The sequence below is a fragment of the Rhinopithecus roxellana genome, chromosome 7 (genome assembly GCF_007565055.1).
Source record: "Rhinopithecus roxellana isolate Shanxi Qingling chromosome 7, ASM756505v1, whole genome shotgun sequence".
Lineage (NCBI taxonomy): Eukaryota > Metazoa > Chordata > Mammalia > Primates > Cercopithecidae > Rhinopithecus > Rhinopithecus roxellana.
The window spans coordinates 68,902,255-68,923,059 of NC_044555.1; the positions used below are offsets into that span (position 1 = coordinate 68,902,255).

Sequence of the window (20,805 nt, forward strand, 5' to 3'; positions counted from 1 at the left end):
GCCAGGCGTGGTGTCACATGCGCGCCTTGGAGTTCCAGCTACCTAGGAGGCTGAGGAGGGAGGATCACCTGAGCCTGGGAGGTGGAGGTAGTACTGCAGCCTGGGTGACAGAGCGAGACCCTGTCTCAAAAAAAAAAAAAAAAAAGAATACAAGGAAAGGCAGTGCTGCCAGGCTGCCAGTAAGGCATTTAAGCAGAAATGGGGAGAAAAAAGGAATGTATTAAAGGGAAAAACTTAAGGGCTTAAAGGGAACTAATCCCTGACATCCAAACCCTTTTTAAGCTTGTTGAACTACAGCTAAGCTCTGTATTTCTTAATTTAATCTTTGCTGTGAGAAGTGTATGTGTATGTATATATATATATATACACCCAGTTGCAGTTATTTTATTTGCATGGTATAGATTACAAATCACTTTTATGCATAATACTATAGCTGGTTTTAATAGGAATTAAACACCATATGTTATATACATATATACACACACATACACCATATGGTTTATATGTATACACATGTTATGTTTTATATGTATATACATAGTACTGTATGTTGCATATACACACATTTATTATATATAATTTAATTCCTTGGTAACGAAATACAAACGTTGAAATGTGTTACAGTTAAAAACTGCTGTAACATTGTAGCCTTTATGGAATTATATAATTGGGATTTTTTTTTCTCTGTTTCTTTTGAAATTGCTTTTACTATATTTGTACTTAGTCAAAGGACAGTTTCCTGCAAAGGGAATTTCTGTTAAAGTCTATATCTGAGTATTTATCACTGAGAAATAATTATGTTTGTTTTACGGTATATGTAAATACATGATGAAGACATGTTACAAAAGCTAGCAATTGCATTATTAAATGGCTAATATTATTTGACACAAGAGAAATGATGAGTAGCTATTTTTCTGCATAACATCTCCCAATATTCTGAGTTTTCTCCATCATTTCTTACAAAAATTCAACCAAAATGAAGACCTATTGAGAGTCAGACAGGTATCTCTGTGGGTATTATTTTACTATTTAACAATATGAGTATAAAACTCACAGGTTTAGTAATTTATTAACTTTACTCAAAAATAAACCTTAACAATGCTATACTCGTGCAAATGCAAATACAAGGTGCAAAATGAACTTAATGAGTCTTCAAGAATTCAGTGACATTTTAAATTTTCCAATGAAAGAAACTTGTGCCTATTATAAAGCACTTCTAATCCCCCCCCCCCCCCCCCTTTTTTTTTTTTTTTTTTAAGATGCAGGGTCTCACTCTTTTGCCCAGTCTGGCTGGAATGCAGTGGTGCGATCACAGCTCACCGCAGCCTTGACTTCCAGGGCTCAGGTGATCCTCCCACCTCAGCCTCCCGAGTAGCTGGGACTAAAAGTATGCGCCACCATGTCTGGCCAATTTGTGTGTGTGTGTGTGTGTGTTTTGTAGTGAAGGAGTTTTGCCATCTTGCCCAGGCTGGTCTCGAACTCTTGGGCTCAAGTAAACCTCCCACCTCGGCCTCCCAAAGTCCTGGGATTACATGTGTGAGCCACCGGGCCCAACCTTAATCACTTTTCATTATTGGTTTCTTTCCAGTTGTCTTTGGTAAGAGGTCTTATAAGTGATCTATTACCGTTAGTATTTATATATTCATATACATCTGTCTATTTTCACTTTAGACACTCTATGGACAATTATTTGCCTATATATTTGTTTTGAAACAGAAAAAGAATTTGCAGCTACTATATTTGCACAGTATAAATTACAAATCACTTTTATGATTTTTTTGATATTATAGCCAGATCTAATGTGAATTGATAAATTACATGTAATTACTCTCTTCCCAGAAAGCCTTTATAATCTGTCATCTTACAAACCCTGGGCTTTAAAATATCTTAATTTCTAATTATAACATTTCTAAAAAATAGTATATGTCACTTGTAAAACAAATCAGTTTTGAATAGTAGGTAACAAAGGTTAATGAGTTTACTTATAAAGAGTTTTCTGTGCAGCTCGTTACATTTTCTTTTATCTCTGAATGGGACAAGAGCATCACAGAGATGATCTAGTATAAACGAGAAATGCGAGAAATGCGGTGTGACCTCAGGCCCAGGACGATGTTATCTGTTGATTAGCAAATGCTCAACAGACATCAGAAAGGAAATGAATGTTGTTTGGAATTTTGCTAGAACAGCTTTCTACTTATTATTTTAAAAAACTGTCCTCCTGAGGGATTGTCAACACCTTAAAGACAGTGTCTGCTGAGTCTAGCGCAGCATTAATTGTCATTAGATCTTAACCATAACCCAGACAGCAAGAATAACCTGCAATTTCCATGTAGACTTCAGATGGCAGCCAGGACAGCAAAATCTCTAAGGGAGGCGGTACTGTGCCCTGGAGTACGAGGATGGCTTTGCTCGTGTGTTCCTGGAGGTGTCATTTTGCAAACTGTATTTTTAAAAATTAATGTTCATTGGTTTATTTAACTGCTGGGCCTAGTTGGCATTGTCTACTTGAATCATTTGGGGCAGTGATGATATTATACATTATTACATGATTTGTATAATAAAATAGACTTTGTTATATATTAAATAATAAAATAATGAACATATTATACAATAAAATTATATAATAAGCCAATACTTTATATATTATATATGAACTATTTTATATTTTAAATTAATATAATTAATGTATTTAGTATATTTAATATAATTTATATAATTACATTAATATAATAAAATTAATGTGATAATATGTGACACAATGTCATACAATCATATAAAATTATATAGTATATATTCATATAAATGATATAAATTTATGATAAAATTTCATATATTAATTAGATATATATTATAAAATTTAATATATTCCTTATATATTATACATTTATTACATATACTCATATTTTATCTTATATTTAATATATTTTCCTATATATCTATAAATAAACATATCTTTTTACATATTACATTGATATACAAAATACTATATAATAAAATAATATTTACATGTTATATAATTATATAACAATTTTTACACAATGATGTAGTGTATTAATAATCATTATAAACTATTATATAATGATGTTTCTAATATTGTAAAGTCATATGGTATAATAATACATAATATGTATTGATTATACATATTGCAATATATTTTATTCTATTCCATAATTGATTACATTTTAATATATAACAATTCTTTATGCATTTCTAATACATCATGTTATATATTAATATGTATTTGTAAGAAATATGTACTATATATCATACAATATATAATAAATACAGTTAGTAATTAAAATGTATAAAAGTATATGTTGTTATATTAAATATAACATATATTATACATCATTACATTATATAATAAATATTTTAACTGCTGGATATAATATATATTATATACACTATATTACATACAGTTTAAAATAGTATATATCACAATATTATATGATTAATTATACAATATTGTGTAATGCAGAATAACGTTTAAATGCTATGTGTAATAAATGCATAGTAGCAAACATGTAATAAAGCAGTGGTGATCTGCATCGAGAGGTCAACGTCTTTGTGTCTCTGACCCTCACCAGGTAAAATTCTGGATGCCCTAGACCAGGAGTGCCTGGCCAACAACACCTTGGTGTACTTCACCTCTGACAACGGGGGCCACCTGGAGCCCCTGGACGGGGCTGTTCAGCTGGGCGGCTGGAACGGGATCTACAAAGGTGATTGTGCGTAGATAACCAACACCTGTCCATTTAAAATCAGTAGTCTCTACTGGCTTTGCGTTTGCTTGAATTCATTTGCCATGATGTTCAGATATTTTTATGTGAGTCAGAGTCTTATTAAGCTAGACCAAAAAAAAAAAAAAAAAAAAAAAGCTGCAAATTTTGGGGCAGTTTCCAAGAGCTTCAAAGTAAAATGTTTGAAGCAATGCCAACCCCATGAGAGAGAGCATAGGATCTCAATGACCATCTATGGCAGATTTCCCAGCCTCCGCACGATTGACATTTGAGTCTGGAGGATTCTTTGGCTGGGGGCTTCCTGTGCCGTTGTAGGTGTTGAACAGCGTCTGTGAGTTCCACCCACAAATGCCAGTAGCACCCACCCCAGAGCAGCGACAACCAGAAATGTCTCCTGACATTGCCCAGTGCCCCCCGGGGGCAAGGTCATTTCTAGGTGAGAACTGCTCCTTTAGATTAATCCTCACTTGGATTCTCAGATGCAGGTTTTTAATTCGATAACATCAATGATGCTATTTATTATGCTGTAACGAGTGTTATGTCTATCAGAAAAAAGAGTTTTTCATTTGCCTGGGGTGCCTATCTCCTCATGGCTAAGCAGATTCTTCCAGCTCACTTTGAGAGACTTCAGGCCGGGTTGTTCAAGAGCTCCATAGCACCCACTCTTGGGTATCACCAAAGGCATGCCAACAGAAAGAATAATTTAAAAAAGAATTCAGTATTTGCTCTTTTTCCCTTACCCCCAACCTTGCAAGTAAAACAAAAAAACTAAAAGGGTATCAAAATTGTCATCATTATAAAATCAGAATGTTTGAACTTCCTTGTATTTCATTAAAAAGTTCTGTGTGTGTGTGTCTTATATATATATTTTGCTATCTATATAATCACTATGTGTACATATTCGCCATATTAATTGTATATAATATATAATCATATATTCATCATATGTGATATATAATCCTATATATATAGTCACTATGTATGTATAGTTACTATATTCATTACATATAACACATATAACCCTATATATTCGCTATATTCATTACATATAATATAATACATGTAATTTTACATATTTACTACATATACATAATCCTGTACATATTCACTATGTATATATAGTCATTATATTCATTATATATACACATAATTCTATGTATTTAGTATATTGTATAGATCATTGTACATAATTTTATATATTCAGTATATACAATATATAATTCTATAAATATATTTACTATGTTTATAGTCACTATGTTTATTATATATAGTATATAGAATTCTATATATTCACTGTATAGAGTATACATAACCCTACACATATTCACTATATATACTCACTATATTCATTATATATTACACATAACCCTATATATATTCACAATATTCATTGTATATAATATATATAATTTTATATATTCACTATATTCAGTATAATATATATAATCCTATCGATATTTACTATGTATATATAGTCACTATATCCATTATATATAATATATATAATTCTATATATATTCATTGTATTTACAATATAAAACCCTACGTATATGTACACACAGATAGGATTATATATAGTGAATATATATGTACATATATATAGGATTGTATATACTGCATTATATATTGCAAATGAATAGAAGTGAGCTCCTGAAAGCATTCACCTCCTCTGACTTGTCATGTAGTCTTGCTGTAGTCATCACTGTTAATTAGCAAAGATTAAATTGGTACTAAGCCTAGTAGAAAAAGTGGGGAACAGATTTGAGTCACCGTATACATACCATCTAATGAAATGTGATTATTACAGTCATGATGATTCTAACTGTACATATTATATATTGTAATAATTATAATTGCATGAGTATGTGTGAGTGTAAAGCCCCTGTCCTTAAAAAGCACACATAACCGTGGAATAGGACTCTGGCAAAATTGTTGTGAGCATTTCTCAGGCTTTGGGACAGGATGCCTGTTTCTCAGGGTGCTTCCTGTGAAGCACTGAATGCAATGGATAGAGAGATTTAGATCTCCTGGGTAAAGAATTGGTTTTGTTCTAGTCTAGTTACGCCCCCAGCTCTACCCCACAAAGATACAGGTTATTAAATAAGATGAAGAAAACATCAGGATGGCTTTATGATTGTGTGTTAAAAACACACAGATTTGCTTCAGGGAGCTTGTCAAGTTTTTCTTATAATGAAGAATGGTGCTACTTGGGAGGCTCAGGAGGGAGGATTGCTTGAGCCCAGGATTTGGAGGCTGCAGTGAGCTATGATCGTGCCACTGCACTCCAGCCTGGGCGACAGAAGGAGACAGTGTCTCAATTAAAAAAAAAAAATGGTGCCAAGAAGCTGAGCTGCCTTTCAACACTGGTTAGACTGGTAGATCAGTGAATGTGTCTGCAGTGAATTTTACCTAATTTTCTGCTAGAGGCTTCCGGTTTTGTGTTTCTTTGTAATGCTGCCTGTCAGGTGCACACATAGAAGGCATTCAATAAACATTTCACATAGGAAGAGACCTTTTCCTCCAGAGAGGCTCCTATTTTTTCTTAAAGAATCTAGACATATGGTCTTGACACTGGCATTTGGCATAGGGCCATTTTTCTACTCTGTAACAACCGCCTCAATCTCACCATTGATCTTAAGGCAAGGGCTTCATTATTTGTTTTGTGCTCAGAAACACCCAAGGGGACTTTTGTCTAAGAAGTGATTCTTAACTCTGCCTCTGGCCATTTTTCTACTCACACTCCTCTCTTTCTTCCTCTATATGGGAAATCACGGGGTAAAATTTTTTAGCTTGTTCCTAAAAGTATAATGTGGATAAAACCCGTCTTTTTCTTTTCTTTCTCTTTTTTCTTTTTTGGAGACAGAGTCTCACCCTGTCACCGAGGCTGGAGTGCAGTGGCACAATCTCAACTCACTGCAAACTCCACTTCCTCATCTCTGATTCCCCCACTTCAGCCTCCCGAGTACTTGGGACTATGGGCATGCACCACCATGGAGTGCAGTGGTGTGATCTCGGCTCACCACAACCTCCGCCTCCTGGGTTTAAGCAATTCTCCTGCCTCAGCCTCCCAAGTAGCTTGAATTACAGGTGCCCACCACCATGCCCAGTTGATGTTTTTGTATTTTTAGCAGAGACGGGGTTTCACCATGTTGGCCAGGCTGGTCTTGAACTCCTGTCCTCAAGTGATCCACCCACCTCAGCCTCCCAAAGTGCTGGGATTACAGGTGTGAGCCACTGCGCCCGGCCAATATGGTTGGGTTTTAACTCATCTTTGGTTGTGTTGTAATCTTTGGTTTTAGGTGGCAAAGGAATGGGAGGATGGGAAGGAGGTATCCGTGTGCCAGGGATATTCCGGTGGCCGTCGGTCTTGGAGGCTGGGAGAGTGATCAATGAGCCCACTAGCCTAATGGACATCTATCCGACGCTGTCTTATATAGGCGGAGGGATCTTGCCCCAGGACAGGTATGGAAACAGTGGTTGCTCCTAACCTAGGGTGATATATTTGAACATATGTGGATATACTTGATAATTCTATGTGTGTGTGTATATGCATAGTATATTACTTCATTATCAATATTCTGCCCACAGGGCCAGATGTCTTTCTCCCCTTGGTGCATGGTGGAATATTTTGTTTTCTTCTTAGAGTATACCTTAATATTCTTTGTCATATTACACTTATGAAGGTGTGTGTTTGACTGTTCTCGTGGATGGGATCTGATTCTCATACATCATCACATCCCTCACAGCTTCTAGACCATTGCACAATTAAATGTTAAATGATTACTGAATAAAAACATGTATGCATAGAGCAGGTGCGGGGGCTCATGCCTGTAATCCCAGCACTTTGGGAAGTCGAGGCAGGTGGATCACTTGAAGTCAGGAGTTCGAGACTAGCCTGGCCAACGTGCTGAAACCCCCATCTCTACTGAAAATACAAAAATTAGTCTGGTGTGGTGGCACGTGTCTGTAATCCCAGCTACTTGGGAGGCTGAGGTGGGAGGATCGCTTGAACCCGGGAGGTGGAGATTGCAGTGAGCCAAGATCTCGTCACTGCACTCCAGCCCGGGTGACAGGGTGACAACCTGTTTCAAACAAAAACAAAAACAAAACACGTATGTGTGATTGCATGTGTGCTAAATGATGTTATTGTTTCTGGTTTGCACTTTGTCTATGAGGTTTTTTTTTTTTTTTTTTTTTTTTTTTTTTTTTTTTTTTTTTTTTTTTGAGACAGAGTATCGTCCTGTCGCCCAGGCTGGAGTGCAGTGGCGTGATCTTGGCTCAGTGCAACCTCTGCCTCCCCGGTTCAAGCGATTCTCCTGCCTCAGCCTCCCGAGTAGCTGGGACTACAGACCGGCGCCACCACGCCCAGCTAATTTTTGTATTTTTAGTAGAGATGGGGTTTCAGCACGTTGGCCAGGATGGTCTTGCTCTCTTGGCCTCGTGATCCACCCACCTCGGCCTCCCAAAGTGCTGAGATTACAGGCATGAGCCACCGGGCCTGGCCTTGTCTATGAGCTTTAAAATGAACACATACATCCTGTGCTTTAACGATTTAATTCCATGTGTGTGGGGTGATGTCTATTCATTAAATGTGAAGTTTTACTGGAATCAAAAGAGCGTAAATAGCTTAATTTTTCCAATCCACAACATTAACTCATATTGTCTTGCAAGGTATCAGGATAATAGTTCCAGCTGTTCTCTTCTTCCATGACCTCAGAAAATGAATGTTTTGTTTCTCTTTCTTTTTGTTATAAAATGAGGGCAAAGGAGAAAGTTTTAAGAATTCCTTCTTCCGCCGGGCACGGTGGCTCATGCCTGTAATCCTAGCACTTTGGGAGGCTGAGGCGGGCGGATCACGAGGTCAGGAGTTCAAGACCAGCCTGGCCAACATGGTGAAACCCCGTCTCTATTAAAAATACAAAAATTAGCGGGGCATGGTGGCGTGTGCCTGTAATTCCAGCTACTTGGGAGGCAGAGGCTGGAGAATTGCTTGAACCCGGGAGGCAGAGTTTGCAGTGAGCAGAGATTGCACCATTGCACTCCAGCCTGGGCGACAGAGCAAGACTCCGTTTCAAAAAAAGAAAAAGGAATTTTTTCCTCTTTATCTTTCACCTCCTTCTCTTCCTCCCCTTCCTTTTCCTTCTCCTCCTCCTCTTTCTTCTGCTATAAAATTCGTGACTGAACCATGCCTCTCTCATCACCTTCTACATGCCCCCTTCTCTCCCAAGAGTGATTGACGGCCAGAACCTAATGCCCCTGCTGGAAGGAAGGGCGTCCCACTCCGACCACGAGTTCCTGTTCCACTACTGTGGGGTCTATCTGCACACGGTCAGGTGGCATCAGAAGGACTGTAAGTATGAAGGCCGTGGACACGTGGAAAGATGATAAGGGCCCTGTTCCCGTCTCCTTCGTCTCCTGGAGGAAGTTGTACCATGTGCGGATATTGCCCAGCCACGATGGTGCTTTTTCGCTGGGAAAGCCACATACACAGCGCACTGCAGTAGGATTTTTATTTTATTTTATTTTATTTTATTTTATTTTATTTTGAGATAGGGTCTCACTCTGTCACCCAGGTGGAGTGCAGTGGTATAATCTCGGCTCACCACAACCTCTGCCTCCCGGGTTCAAGCGATTCTCCTGCCTCAGCCTCCTGAGTAACTGGGGCTACAGGCACCCACCACCACAACCAGTTAATTTTTGTACTTTTAGCAGAGGTGGGCTTTCACCATGTGGGCCAGGCTGATCTTGAACTCCAGACCTCAGGTGATCTGCCCACCTCGGCCTTCCAAAGTGCTGGGATGACAGGCGTGAGCCACTGCACCTGGCCTGCAGTAGGATTTTAGGGGGATGTGTTTGTGAGAGAGATTTGTGCCCAAAGGGTTTCATTTTAAATTTTAAAAATATTTATAAAATAAAGATGAGATCTTACTATGTGGCCCAGGCTGGTCTCGAATTCCTGAGCTCAAGCAATCTTCTCTCCTTGGCCTCCCACAGGCGTGACCCACCACAGCCAATCCACCCAAAGCGTTTTAGCTGAGGGAGGTGAGTGTTGACACAGACAGACCAATGCCATTGCAATATTTTCATGACTTGGATTTTCCGAGAGAAGGGGCTGTACCCTACCACACAGGTTCACGGTGGGAAGCACCAGGGCTCGGCTCAGAAGCACAGGCAGGAAGGAATGAAGAGCCCGGGCCACAGCCTTTATTATTAGGGTTTCCAAGGGAAAGGTCCGGCAGGGCAGGGTGAACAGCTCCAGACTGGGAGTTTGAGTCATTACAGGAAGTTTGGAGCAACAGGGACTGTCCCTAGCTGCCTGGTACCCGGTGCTTGGTTGATTTAGGTCAGATCAAATACCAGCTTACTGTGTGAGAGTTAGATAAAGGAGGTGGTTGCTTGCATAGGAAGGGTGTGTTCCTAAGTGAGTTGTTACTATTTGTATTAGTCCATTCTCATGCTGCTGATAAAGACATACTCCAGACTGGGTCATTTATAAAGGAAAAAGATTTCATGGACTCACAGTTCCACATGGCTGGGGAGGCCTCGCACTCATGGCAGAAGGAGCATCTTACATGTGGAAAGCAAGAGAGAACGAGAGCCAAGCGAAAAGGGAAATGCCTTATAAAACCATCAGATCTCATGAGACTTATTCCTTACCATGGGAACAGTATGGCAGAAACTGCCCCCATATTCAATGATCTCTGCCTGGCTCTGCCCTTGACCTGTGGGGATTCTTGCAATTCAAGGTGAGATGAGGGTGGGGACAGAGCCAAACCATATCACTACTTTTAGGAATCAGCTAGCCCTGGGAGGAGCAGCCTTTCCCCAAGTCTATACGGCCCCTCAAGCTGTCAAAATACTAGCCCGGCACAGTGGCTTACAGTTGTAATCTCAGCAGTTTAGGAGGCCAAGGTAGGAGGATTATTTGAGCCCAGGAGTTTGATATCAGCCTGGGCAACATTGCAAGACCCTGTCTCTACAAAGAAAAAAAAAAAAAAAGAATTAGCCAGGAATGGTGGCATACAACCGTAGTCCAGCTACTCAGGAGGCTGAGTGGGAAGTCTGAGGCTGCAGTCGGCAGTGATCGTGCCATTGTACTCCAGCCTGGGTGACAAAGTGAGACCCCGCCTCAAAAAAAAAAAAAAAAAAAAAAAAAAAAAAAAAAAAAAAAAAAAAAAGGTCAAAACATTATAGGATACAGAAAATTAAGAAAACATGATTAATGTGTGTGTGTAAGTATTCATTAGCTTGTGTGAAAGTATACATGAGAGAGAGAACAAGAGAGAAAGAGAGGCTATGAATACCCACAACTTAGGGATGACTGAAGTAATTATTCTAGCAACGAGAAGCACATTTTCCAACGTGGCCTGCATGGTGGTTGCTTCTCTCCACCTTCCTTCCGTTCTAACATCCTAGTGATTGTTTCTGTCGCACATTCACGCTATGGGAGTCAATACAAACAAATATAAATGAACAAATAGTATTGATTGCCTTACACCTGTAAAGAAAGGTCTTCTGGAGTCATTGCATGGAATTCCAGAATTCTTACTTGGTTGGATTTAACTTTATTTGCAGGAGAAATTTTCTCTGATGGGATCAGTCACTTGTGGTGTGATGTATCTTCATTTTGATGTGGATAGTTCCACATAAAACAATTACAAAAACAAAAATAAAAACCTATGTTTTTAAGATTCTATATGAGTGCAGGACATGATCAATGATAAATAAAACAGCCCCGTAAACTGCATAAGCCTCCCAAATTTAACTATAGAGGATTATACAGTAGAATTTTTTTGTTATTATTTTTTCTCATCATAATTCCAGAAGTTGGGAGCATGGGGCTGACACAGTGCTCAGTACCACGGTCATTGGACCAGGATTCTTTGTTTCCACTTAGCCACCTCTGACACACTAGCTTTCATTCTTATGCGTCTCACCCCATGGTTGCAAAGTGGCTGCAGTTCCTCCAGGCATCACAGCTGCACTCCATGCAGTAAGGAGGGAAAAAACCAAAGGCGGTAAAGAATCCAGTTAGATGATTTAATCCTATTTTAGTAGGAAAGCACAGCTTCTCTGCAAGACTCCACCAGTAGACTTCGGTATAATCCTCATTGACCAGAGGCTGGGGAATGCTTATGTTTTCTATCTAAAATTGATCACTGCAGCCAGGCATGGTGGCACCCCAGCTACTAGGGAGGCTGAGGTGGGAGAATCACTTGAACCCAGGAGGCAGAGGTTGCAGTGAGCCTAGATGCTGCCACTACGCTCCAGCCTGGGCGACAGAGTGAGAGCCTACCTCAAAATAAATAAATAAGTAAATAATAAAACATAAAAAAAAATTGATCTCTGAAAATAGATTTGCTAACCATTTCATATCAGAAGAAAGAAGAAAGGGAGGGAGGGAGAGAGGAAGGAAAGGAAGGAAGGAAGGAAGGAAGGGAAAGGGGAAGGGACGGAAGGGAAGGAAGGAAAGGAGGAAAGGAGGGAGCGAGGGAGGAAGGGAAGGAAGGAGGGAAAGAAAGAAAAGAAGGAAGAAAAAAGAAATGGAGGAAAGAAGGAAGGAAGGAAAGAAGAGAGCGAGAAAGAAGGAGGGAGGAAGGGAAGAGGAGGGAGGAAAAGACAGAAGAGGGAAGGAGAAAAGGATAAAGAATGATTAATTTTGCCAAATTACTTTTGTCAATTTCAGATGTGAAAGTGGTATTTAGCCTTGGATCACTTTTAATTTTGTTTGTACCTAATCAGATTGAGGTAGAATTTTAATTTGGTATTCCCAGAATTACCCTATTCCTACCTGGGTCGTCATTGTTATCTCCAAATGTTCTCATGACAAGATTTCTAAAAATGTCTTCAAGTTTGCAGTAAAATTGTACATTGTTCTTAGAGTTGAAGACATGCTACTGTTGCTGTGTAATTTTGTGCAGAAGAGTATTATCAATCACTAGAAAAAGCATTTGAGAAAAACATCTTTAATGAAAAGAGTCCTAAAATCACCACCAAGATGGTATCATAATGCAACTTACTTTTTAGGTGCAACTGTGTGGAAAGCTCATTATGTGACTCCTAAATTCTACCCTGAAGGAACTGGTGCCTGCTATGGGAGTGGAATATGTTCATGTTCAGGGGATGTAACCTACCACGACCCACCACTCCTCTTTGACATCTCAAGAGACCCTTCGGAAGCCCTTCCACTGAACCCTGACAATGAACCATTATTTGACTCCGTGATCAAGAAGATGGAGGCAGCCATAAAAGAGCATCGTAGGACACTAACACCTGTCCCACAGCAGTTCTCTGTGTTCAACACAATTTGGAAACCATGGCTGCAGCCATGCTGTGGGACCTTCCCCTTCTGTGGGTGTGACAAGGAAGATGACATCCTTTCCACAGCTCCCTGAGACCACGGGGACCATGTGTTACCCACCACAAACTTACTGTTACAATGGTCACAGGAGCAGAGCTCACCTGACTGATCCATTCCATTTGGGATAAAAACTGATGGCCTCACCCACTGTTCTATCCTCAGAAATCAGTTCTTTCAAGAGCTCAGTGAAATTAAAGTGGGTCCATATATAACAGTGAACCTGGAGGGGAGCATTGGTTGTACAATTTTTTTCTAGTATATAATTGTGCTATTGGCCAAGGGAAAGAGCAGATCAAGGTGACTTCAGCAGATTCTTGTAGAGCTTTTTGTTCCTAGAATTCATGGAAGCATCAGGTCCAATGTCATAAGTTAGAAACTTTTGCTTGCAGATTCTATACCCAGGCATGCTAGCTTTCTAATAAATCATGATAAGTACTTAATTTTTTCATGAGGCAGAGGGTCACATAAAACTTGAAGTAGTACTATTATAGTCAGATTGACTTCTTGATTTTCTCTCTTTCCTTCTTTTCTCTTCCTGTCCAATACACATCTGGTTATGAGAAAAAATACTGGGCTGAAGTTCTTGACTTTGCTTCCTGGTAGCTATATCATCTCTGTGATTTGGTTTCTTCACGTGTAAAATGAGAAAACCAGTGTCTACTTCACAGAGTTGCTATGAGGATTACATGCATTAATTAATGAGAAATCACCTTGTGTAGAATAAGCAGTCAATAAATATTATTATTACAAATGTTGTTGTTGTAAGCATCATCAATTGCAGTTAATTATGATTCCTTAAACACAAAATAAGAAAAATGGTGAAGAGTCAACATTTAAGAACAAATAAAGAAACATGACTAAAACAATTATTTAATTGAAGGAAGGCATTTGGCAATACACATAGGAAGTAGTTCTAAGCAGGATAAACAAACATAAATCCAAAATTTGAAGCATCTGTGACTGCAGACAACAAAAGATAAAGAAAAGATCACAGATGGATGCAGAGCAGGTGAGCCTCAAATTGGGGCTTAGCCTGGGAGGGTTCTTGGCTTCCCTCAGGAAAGAATTCAAGAGTAAGCCAGTGGTGGAAGAAACAGCTTTATGGAGAAGGTAGCGTCACAGTTCTGTGACTGCTCCTGCAGAGAGCGGGAGCTCAGGGCACTGCTGCAGTCATATTTATACCCACTTTTAATCACATGCAGATTAATGGGCAGTTTATGCAGAAATTTCTAGGAAAAGGGTGGCAACTTCTGAGTGCTCAGGTCATTGCCATAGAAGGGGGCAGTAACTCCCATGTGTTGCCATGGCAATGGTAAACTGATATGGTACGCTGGTGGGCATGTCTTATGGAAAGTGGCTTCCATGTTTTAACTGGTCCTCAATTTGGTCCTCTGTCTGCTTCTGCTGCTTCTCACCATTCCTGGGCTCAAGCAATCTTCCTGCCTTGGCCTCCCAAAGTGCTGGGATTATAGGTGTGAGCCACCACATGTGGCCAACAATGAATGTTCTTTATTTTATTTTATTATACTTTATATTTTGAGATAGAGTCTCACTCTGTCATCCAGGCTGGAGTGCAGTGGTGCGATCTCAGCTCACAACAACCTCTGCTTCCTGGGTTCAAGTAATTCTCCTGCCTCAGCCTCCTGAGTAGCTGGAATTATAGGCACACACCACGACACCCAGCTAATTTTTGTATTTTTAGTAGAGACAGGATTTCACCATGTTGACGAGGCTGGTCTCAAACTCCTGACCTCAAGCCATCCACCTACATCAGCCTCCCAAAGTGCTGGGATTACAGGCGTGAGCCACTGAGCCAGCAACAATGAATGTTCTTAATATCACTAACCTGTGCACTTAAACATGATTTAAAATGGTACATTTTGTTACATGTTATTTTACCATAATTAATTTTTTATTTTTATTTTTATTTTTTGAGATAGAATCTCGCTCTGTTACCCAGGCTGGAGTGCAGTGGGAGATCTTTTCTCAAAAACAAAACAAAACCCCCAAAAACAACCTAACAAACAAATGCAATAACAACATCTTCTGCAATTTTTTAAGTTTGAAGATTACTTATTTCACTCAGAGCTCCCCTGTATTACTTGTCTTTAATGCTGTTCTCAAATTGTGTGTGTGTGTGTGTGTGTATGTTTGTGTGTGTGTGTGTAGAGAGAGAGAAAGAGAGAGAGAGCAGCTAGTGGGTCCCTACATCACCCAAAAATCCATCATTTTCACTTTATTCAATTCTGTAGTGGTGCGATCTTGGCTCATTGCAACCTCTGCCTCCCGGGTTCAAGCGATTCTCCTGCCTCAGCCTCCCCAGTAGCTGGGATTACAGGCGTGTGCCACTACGCCTGGGTAATTTTGGTATTTTTAGTAGAAACGGGGTTTCACCATGTTGGCCAGGCTGGTCTTGAACTCCTGATATCACATGATCTGCCTGCCTCAGCCTCCCAGAGTGCTGGGATTACAGGCGTGAGCCACAGTGCCCAGCCGATTTTGCTATTTTTTTCTTTCTTTTCTTGTCTCCGTCTCCTCCTCCTCCTCCTCCTCCTCCTCCTCCTCCTCCTCCTCCTCCTCCTCCTCTTCCTCTTCCTCTTCTTCGTCTTCTTCGTCTTCTTCTTCTTTTTTTTGAGATGGAGTTTTGCTCTTGTTGCCCAGGCTGGAGTGCAATGGCATGATCTTGGTTCACTGCAACCTCCGCCTCCTGGGTTCCAGCGATTCTCCTGCCTCAGCCCCCCGTGTAGCTGGGATTACTGGAGCCCGCCACCAAACCCCACTAATTTTTGGTATTTTTAGTAGAGACAGGGTTTTGCTATGCTGGCCAGCCTGGTCTCGAACGCCTGACCTCAGGTGATCCACCCGCCTCGGCCTCCCAAAGTGCTGGGATTACAGTCGTGAGCCACCGCACCCGCCCCGATTCTGCTATTTCTTATCCCTTTTTACATTGTAGCCACACTGCAGACTTTGACCTGAATGAACCAATTAATTATGCCTCCACTTCACCAATGTGCCACTAGGAGGCGCTAGACAAACATTTCTCAACTACTCGGTCAATGCGTTCAAGCATGCCACAGGTGTTCTTGCTAGAGACTTGTCATTGATGTTTTCTTGAGCCATTGGAAGGAAAAGGCCATGAGGAAAAGACTCGGTTTGTTTTATGTTAATCCAGGGGATTTGAGTCAAAGTAGCCAAACTGTCCTCCACAATTCAGCATTTTTAGAGAAACAAAAAATGGTGGTGAAACATGCAGACTCTAAAACTGAATGTCTGCTTTTCAAGTTCTTTCTATTTATTGGCTAGGGAAAAATAAGTGTCACTTAACTTCTCTGTAGTGCAATGTCTCAGCTTTAAAATGACTACAATAGCAAACTCTTCATAGAGTTGTTGCAAAGATTAAATAGATAAACATGCTAAAACACTTACAAGAGGCTGGAACAGCACTTTAAGATGATAGTAATTTTATTTTATTACAAGAAACACTGAGGTTGAATTTTCTTAACCCAGAACTTACATTAGGAAGAAGTGGTCATTAAAATATATCATGCATTATTACTTATGTGGTCACCATTCTGTGCAGTAGATCACTAAGCTTATTGCTCCTGGGAGGGGATAAATTTATCAACTTGCCTGATGTAATCATTCCACATTGTGAACATACATCAAAGCATTCCATGGTACACCATACACACACACACACACACACACACACACACACACATACATATATATACATATTATTTGTCAATTAAAAATTAAAATGCTGACAAAATAAAAGGTGTTAAATGAATGCATAAGAAACATGAGGTAGGTGAAGTAGGAGTCTTACTCAAACCATCTGCCCTGATCTGTCCATCATCCCATGCTGGGACATGAAAAGCCACATATTTAGAGGACTGGGGGAATTGAGAGAGTGAAGGACAGACAGAGTCTTCATCAGGGACGTTCCCCCATGGAAAGCCTCCTACCATGAACCTTAAAGACATGAGTTCTGGAAGGTGTCTGAGAAGGGATTTTCTGGGATTTGTGGTTTTGCCAGAGAGCTCGCAACACGGTGATGGGAGCAAACCCTTCCTTCATTATTATATTTTCCAAAACTCGTGGCAATATTTTGGAGAATTGTTAAGGTGGTAGGAGGGAGATGTAAGAAACAGCCCCAGAGTGCCTTTGTGTTTGCTGCCCTGCGTGTTTGCCAGAAAGAACATATTCCTCAGGTACTACTCTCATGCTGCTCATAAAGACATACCTAAGACTGGGTAATTGATAAAGGAAAGAGGTTTAATGGACTCACAGTTCCACATCACTGGGGAGGCCTCACAGTCATGGTGGAAGGCAAAAGGCATGTCTCACATGGTGGCAGGCAAGAGAGAAAAAAGAGCCAAGTGAAAGGGGAAACCTCTTATAAAACCATCAGATCTCATGAGGCTTACTCACTACCATGAGATCAGTATGAGGGGAACCACCCCCACGATTCAATTATTTTTCACTGGGTTCCTCTTGCAACACGTGCCAATTATGGGAGCTACAACTGAAGATGAGCTTTGGGTGGGGACACAGCCAAACCGTATCACCTCAGGTATGAAGAGACTGAAGAAATGAATGTGCCATTTTTCGTCTTTACAGAGTGTTTCAAATTTGCAAATGCTCAAAAATGTTATCCCTCAAAGACCTTTGAGGAAAAAGTTGGTTGATTGACTCCCGCAAAATGGAATGTAATCCAAGAAAGGTGAGAGTAGCCAAGCACAGTGGCTCACACCTGTAACCACAGCATTTTGGGAGGCTGAGGTGGGAGGATCGCTTGGGTTTAGGAGTTCAAGACCAACCTGGACAACATAGTGCAATCTCATCTCTACTAAAAATTTGTTTTAAATTGCTGAGTGCAGTGGCGCATGCCTGTAGTCCCAGCTACTCAGAAAGCTGAGGTGGGAGGATCACTTGAGCCCAGGAGACTGAAGCTGCAGTGAGCTGTGATTACACTAATGCACTCCAGCCTGGGTGACAGAGCAAAACCCTGTCTCAAAATACTCCTACTACTACTACTACTACTACTACTAATAATAATAATAAAAAGAAGAGAGTACACAGGAAGCAGTGCTGAATAAATAAATGTATAAAACAAAGTCTGAATGTGTTAGTGCATAGTTGTGAAAATAATCTGGAATTAACATTTCACATGGGAGGTAACTGAAAGAGCAGAGCAGAAAGAGAGAATGAGCATATGTTCATGTTTTTGTTTCATCTGGCAAGAAGACATAGGTAATGACTACCTTTATATTTGATAGAAAATATAAGCTTAAATATGTGTGCTGACAGTTGAAGGGTGGTTACCACCAGAAAACTAGAAAAGATTTGTACAAGTTTCAGAGCCTTGATGGGAAATGTGTGAATTGAAGAAAACCTGATTCATGCAATCGGAGGTGGGTGGGAAAGAATTCCACTGAAGAAGTAGAAAGTCTGATATATGTAAAAAAGGGAAAATAATATGAAACAAAACTGCAGGACTCAATCCAAATATAACAGTGGTCATAATAAACATGAATGGATTAAAATTCCTTTTTAAAAAGACAGGCTTTCTGAATGGGAAAATAAACATAAAATCCAGACATAGAGTAGTGCAGGAGGCAGCTTAATTAAAAACAAACAAAATGTTGAAAATAAATGGATGCATTTGATATTTTCTGTTCCACTATCCAATCTAAGTAATGGTCAATTGTTTTATAGATTGCTCTTCAGTTTTTGTTTGTTTGTTTGTTTTGAGACAGAGTCTCCCTCTGTCCCCCAGGCTGGAGTGCAGTGGCCTGATCTTGGCTCACTGCAACCTCTGCCTCCCAGATTCAAGCAATTCTTGTGCCTCAGCCTCCGCAATAGCTGGTAGTAGAGGTACCCCCCATTGCACCTGGCTAATTTTTGTATTTTTATGAGAGAAAGGGTTTAACCTTGTTGGCCAGACTGGTCTCAAACTCCTGACGTCAGGTGATCCCCCCACCTCGGCCTCCCAAAGTGCTGAGATTACAGGCATGAGCCACTGTGCCCTGACTTCAGTTTGGTTTTGTCCGGTGTTTTCTCATGATTAGACTGAGGTTATGCATTTTTGGCAAAAAAAAAAAAAAAAAAATCGTCAGAATTGATGTAAGTTTTCAGTGTGTCATGTTACGGAGTGCCTGATGTTTTTATGTCCTGTCCTGGTGATGCTAAATTTCATCACCTGGATTAAGTGGTGTCTGTTGGAGATCTCCACTGTAAAATTATTATTTTTTTCTGATAATAAAAAATAATATTTTTTATTTTTTGTAAAATAGGAAAGGTTAAGCAAGAGTTTGGCACCATTTTAAGTCTAATAAGAAACATTTACTATCTAGTTCTCTGAAGCCTGCTGCCTGTGGGCTACATGTGCATAATAAAAACGTTGGTCTCCACAACGCCTTATTCTCACCCAGGCATTACCTTTCTATTGATTACAGGTCTTTAATCAGAAATCCTTGGAATCCACCTATGACCTGGAAGCCCCCCCCTTTGAATGGAATCCCACCTTTCTGGACTAAGCCAATGTACATCTGACATGTATTGATTGATGTCTCCTTTCCCCATAAATTGTATAAATCCAAGCTGTCACCCAACCACCTTGGGCACTTGTTCTCAGGACCTCCTCGGGGCTGTGTTGTGAGCCGTTGGTTAAATGAATAACTCTTCAAATATTTTACAGAGTTTGACTCTTTTCGTGGACAGTAATTGGTGCCCTACACGTGGGGCCTCAGAAAAGACTCAGAATCCTTGATGCAGTTGCCTGAACCCGGAGCTAAGGTACCAGCGGGGCTATTGGAAGCTCTCTCTGGCTTTAGGTTTCTCCTCCAGTGGAACCGGTGAGTCCTCTGGAGCTCTGGACCTTCCATTAGGTTGATTGTCCTTGATTCATTCTGAGCTGTTTTTCTTTCTTCTTCCTCTTTTTTTTTCTCCTAGGAAGTTGTCATATAGGATCCTAATTTAGGTTTGGTGGTGCATTATAAAGGGTCTTCTCCACTGCCTTTTTCCCCTCAAATTAATCTTGATTGGCCTGTGTGTGCATTTGCGTGAGGAACTGAACTGCCACTTTCATAGATAAATGAGAGGCTGAGCTCCTCAGCTTGTAAGAGAAAGGGGGTTTTGCTTCTCCTAACCAAAAAACACCCCTGGGTGGTAGGGGTTGAGTGGGAGTGTCTGGGGGATTGACTCCTGCCATGATGTGCAGTGACCCTACAGGGAACCACACAACAGAATTAATTCTAAGAGGCTCATCCAGGAGACAGGTGTAGGAGCTCATCACTTGCTATGTTGAGCCCTCTCGGAGGTCTAGACCTCTGGAGAGAGAAACGGAGACAGGTAAAAGGGTAGAATGACTCAGCGGTGACACACAGTGTCGTCCCTCCCGCAGCCAGCACACTTCAATCCACCCTACTAAAACCTAGGTCACAGATGAGTTCCTCGTTTTGTAAAAAAGCGGGAGACATAGCTTGTAAGAATGAGGAAAGGCAGAGAGAATGACCCCCATTTGGGCATCCCTTTTGGTTTTATGGTTCCTCTACTTGCAAGTATTTTTGTAAGTGGGAAAAGCTTGAGGGCATGCCAGGTGAAACAAAAAGCTTCCTTGTTACATATTATGTCTGTGCTTGTTCACACTTTAAACCGCTGCACACATTACATTAGAGAAAATTCCAGCCCAAAGTTCAA

At 40.3% G+C, this 20,805-nt stretch overlaps 2 protein-coding genes across 2 annotated transcripts in view; both read left to right on the forward strand.

Moving 5' to 3' along the window:
• ARSH (arylsulfatase family member H) overlaps positions 1 to 13,846 on the forward strand; it is a 28,686-nt gene extending 14,840 nt beyond the window's left edge. The window contains exons 6-9 of the mRNA XM_010383498.2: positions 3,588 to 3,722; positions 7,040 to 7,202; positions 8,969 to 9,090; positions 12,768 to 13,846. Coding sequence (XP_010381800.1) covers positions 3,588 to 3,722; positions 7,040 to 7,202; positions 8,969 to 9,090; positions 12,768 to 13,135 — 788 coding nt within the window. The 3' untranslated portion in view covers positions 13,136 to 13,846. The remainder of the gene's footprint in view (positions 1 to 3,587; positions 3,723 to 7,039; positions 7,203 to 8,968; positions 9,091 to 12,767) is intronic.
• Positions 13,847 to 19,909: 6,063 nt separating this feature from the next.
• Positions 19,910 to 20,805, forward strand: part of ARSF (arylsulfatase F) — an 84,785-nt gene continuing 83,889 nt past the window's right edge. Inside the window, exon 1 of the mRNA XM_030934174.1 lies at positions 19,910 to 19,961. The gene's annotated coding sequence lies outside the window, so the exon portion shown is untranslated. The remainder of the gene's footprint in view (positions 19,962 to 20,805) is intronic.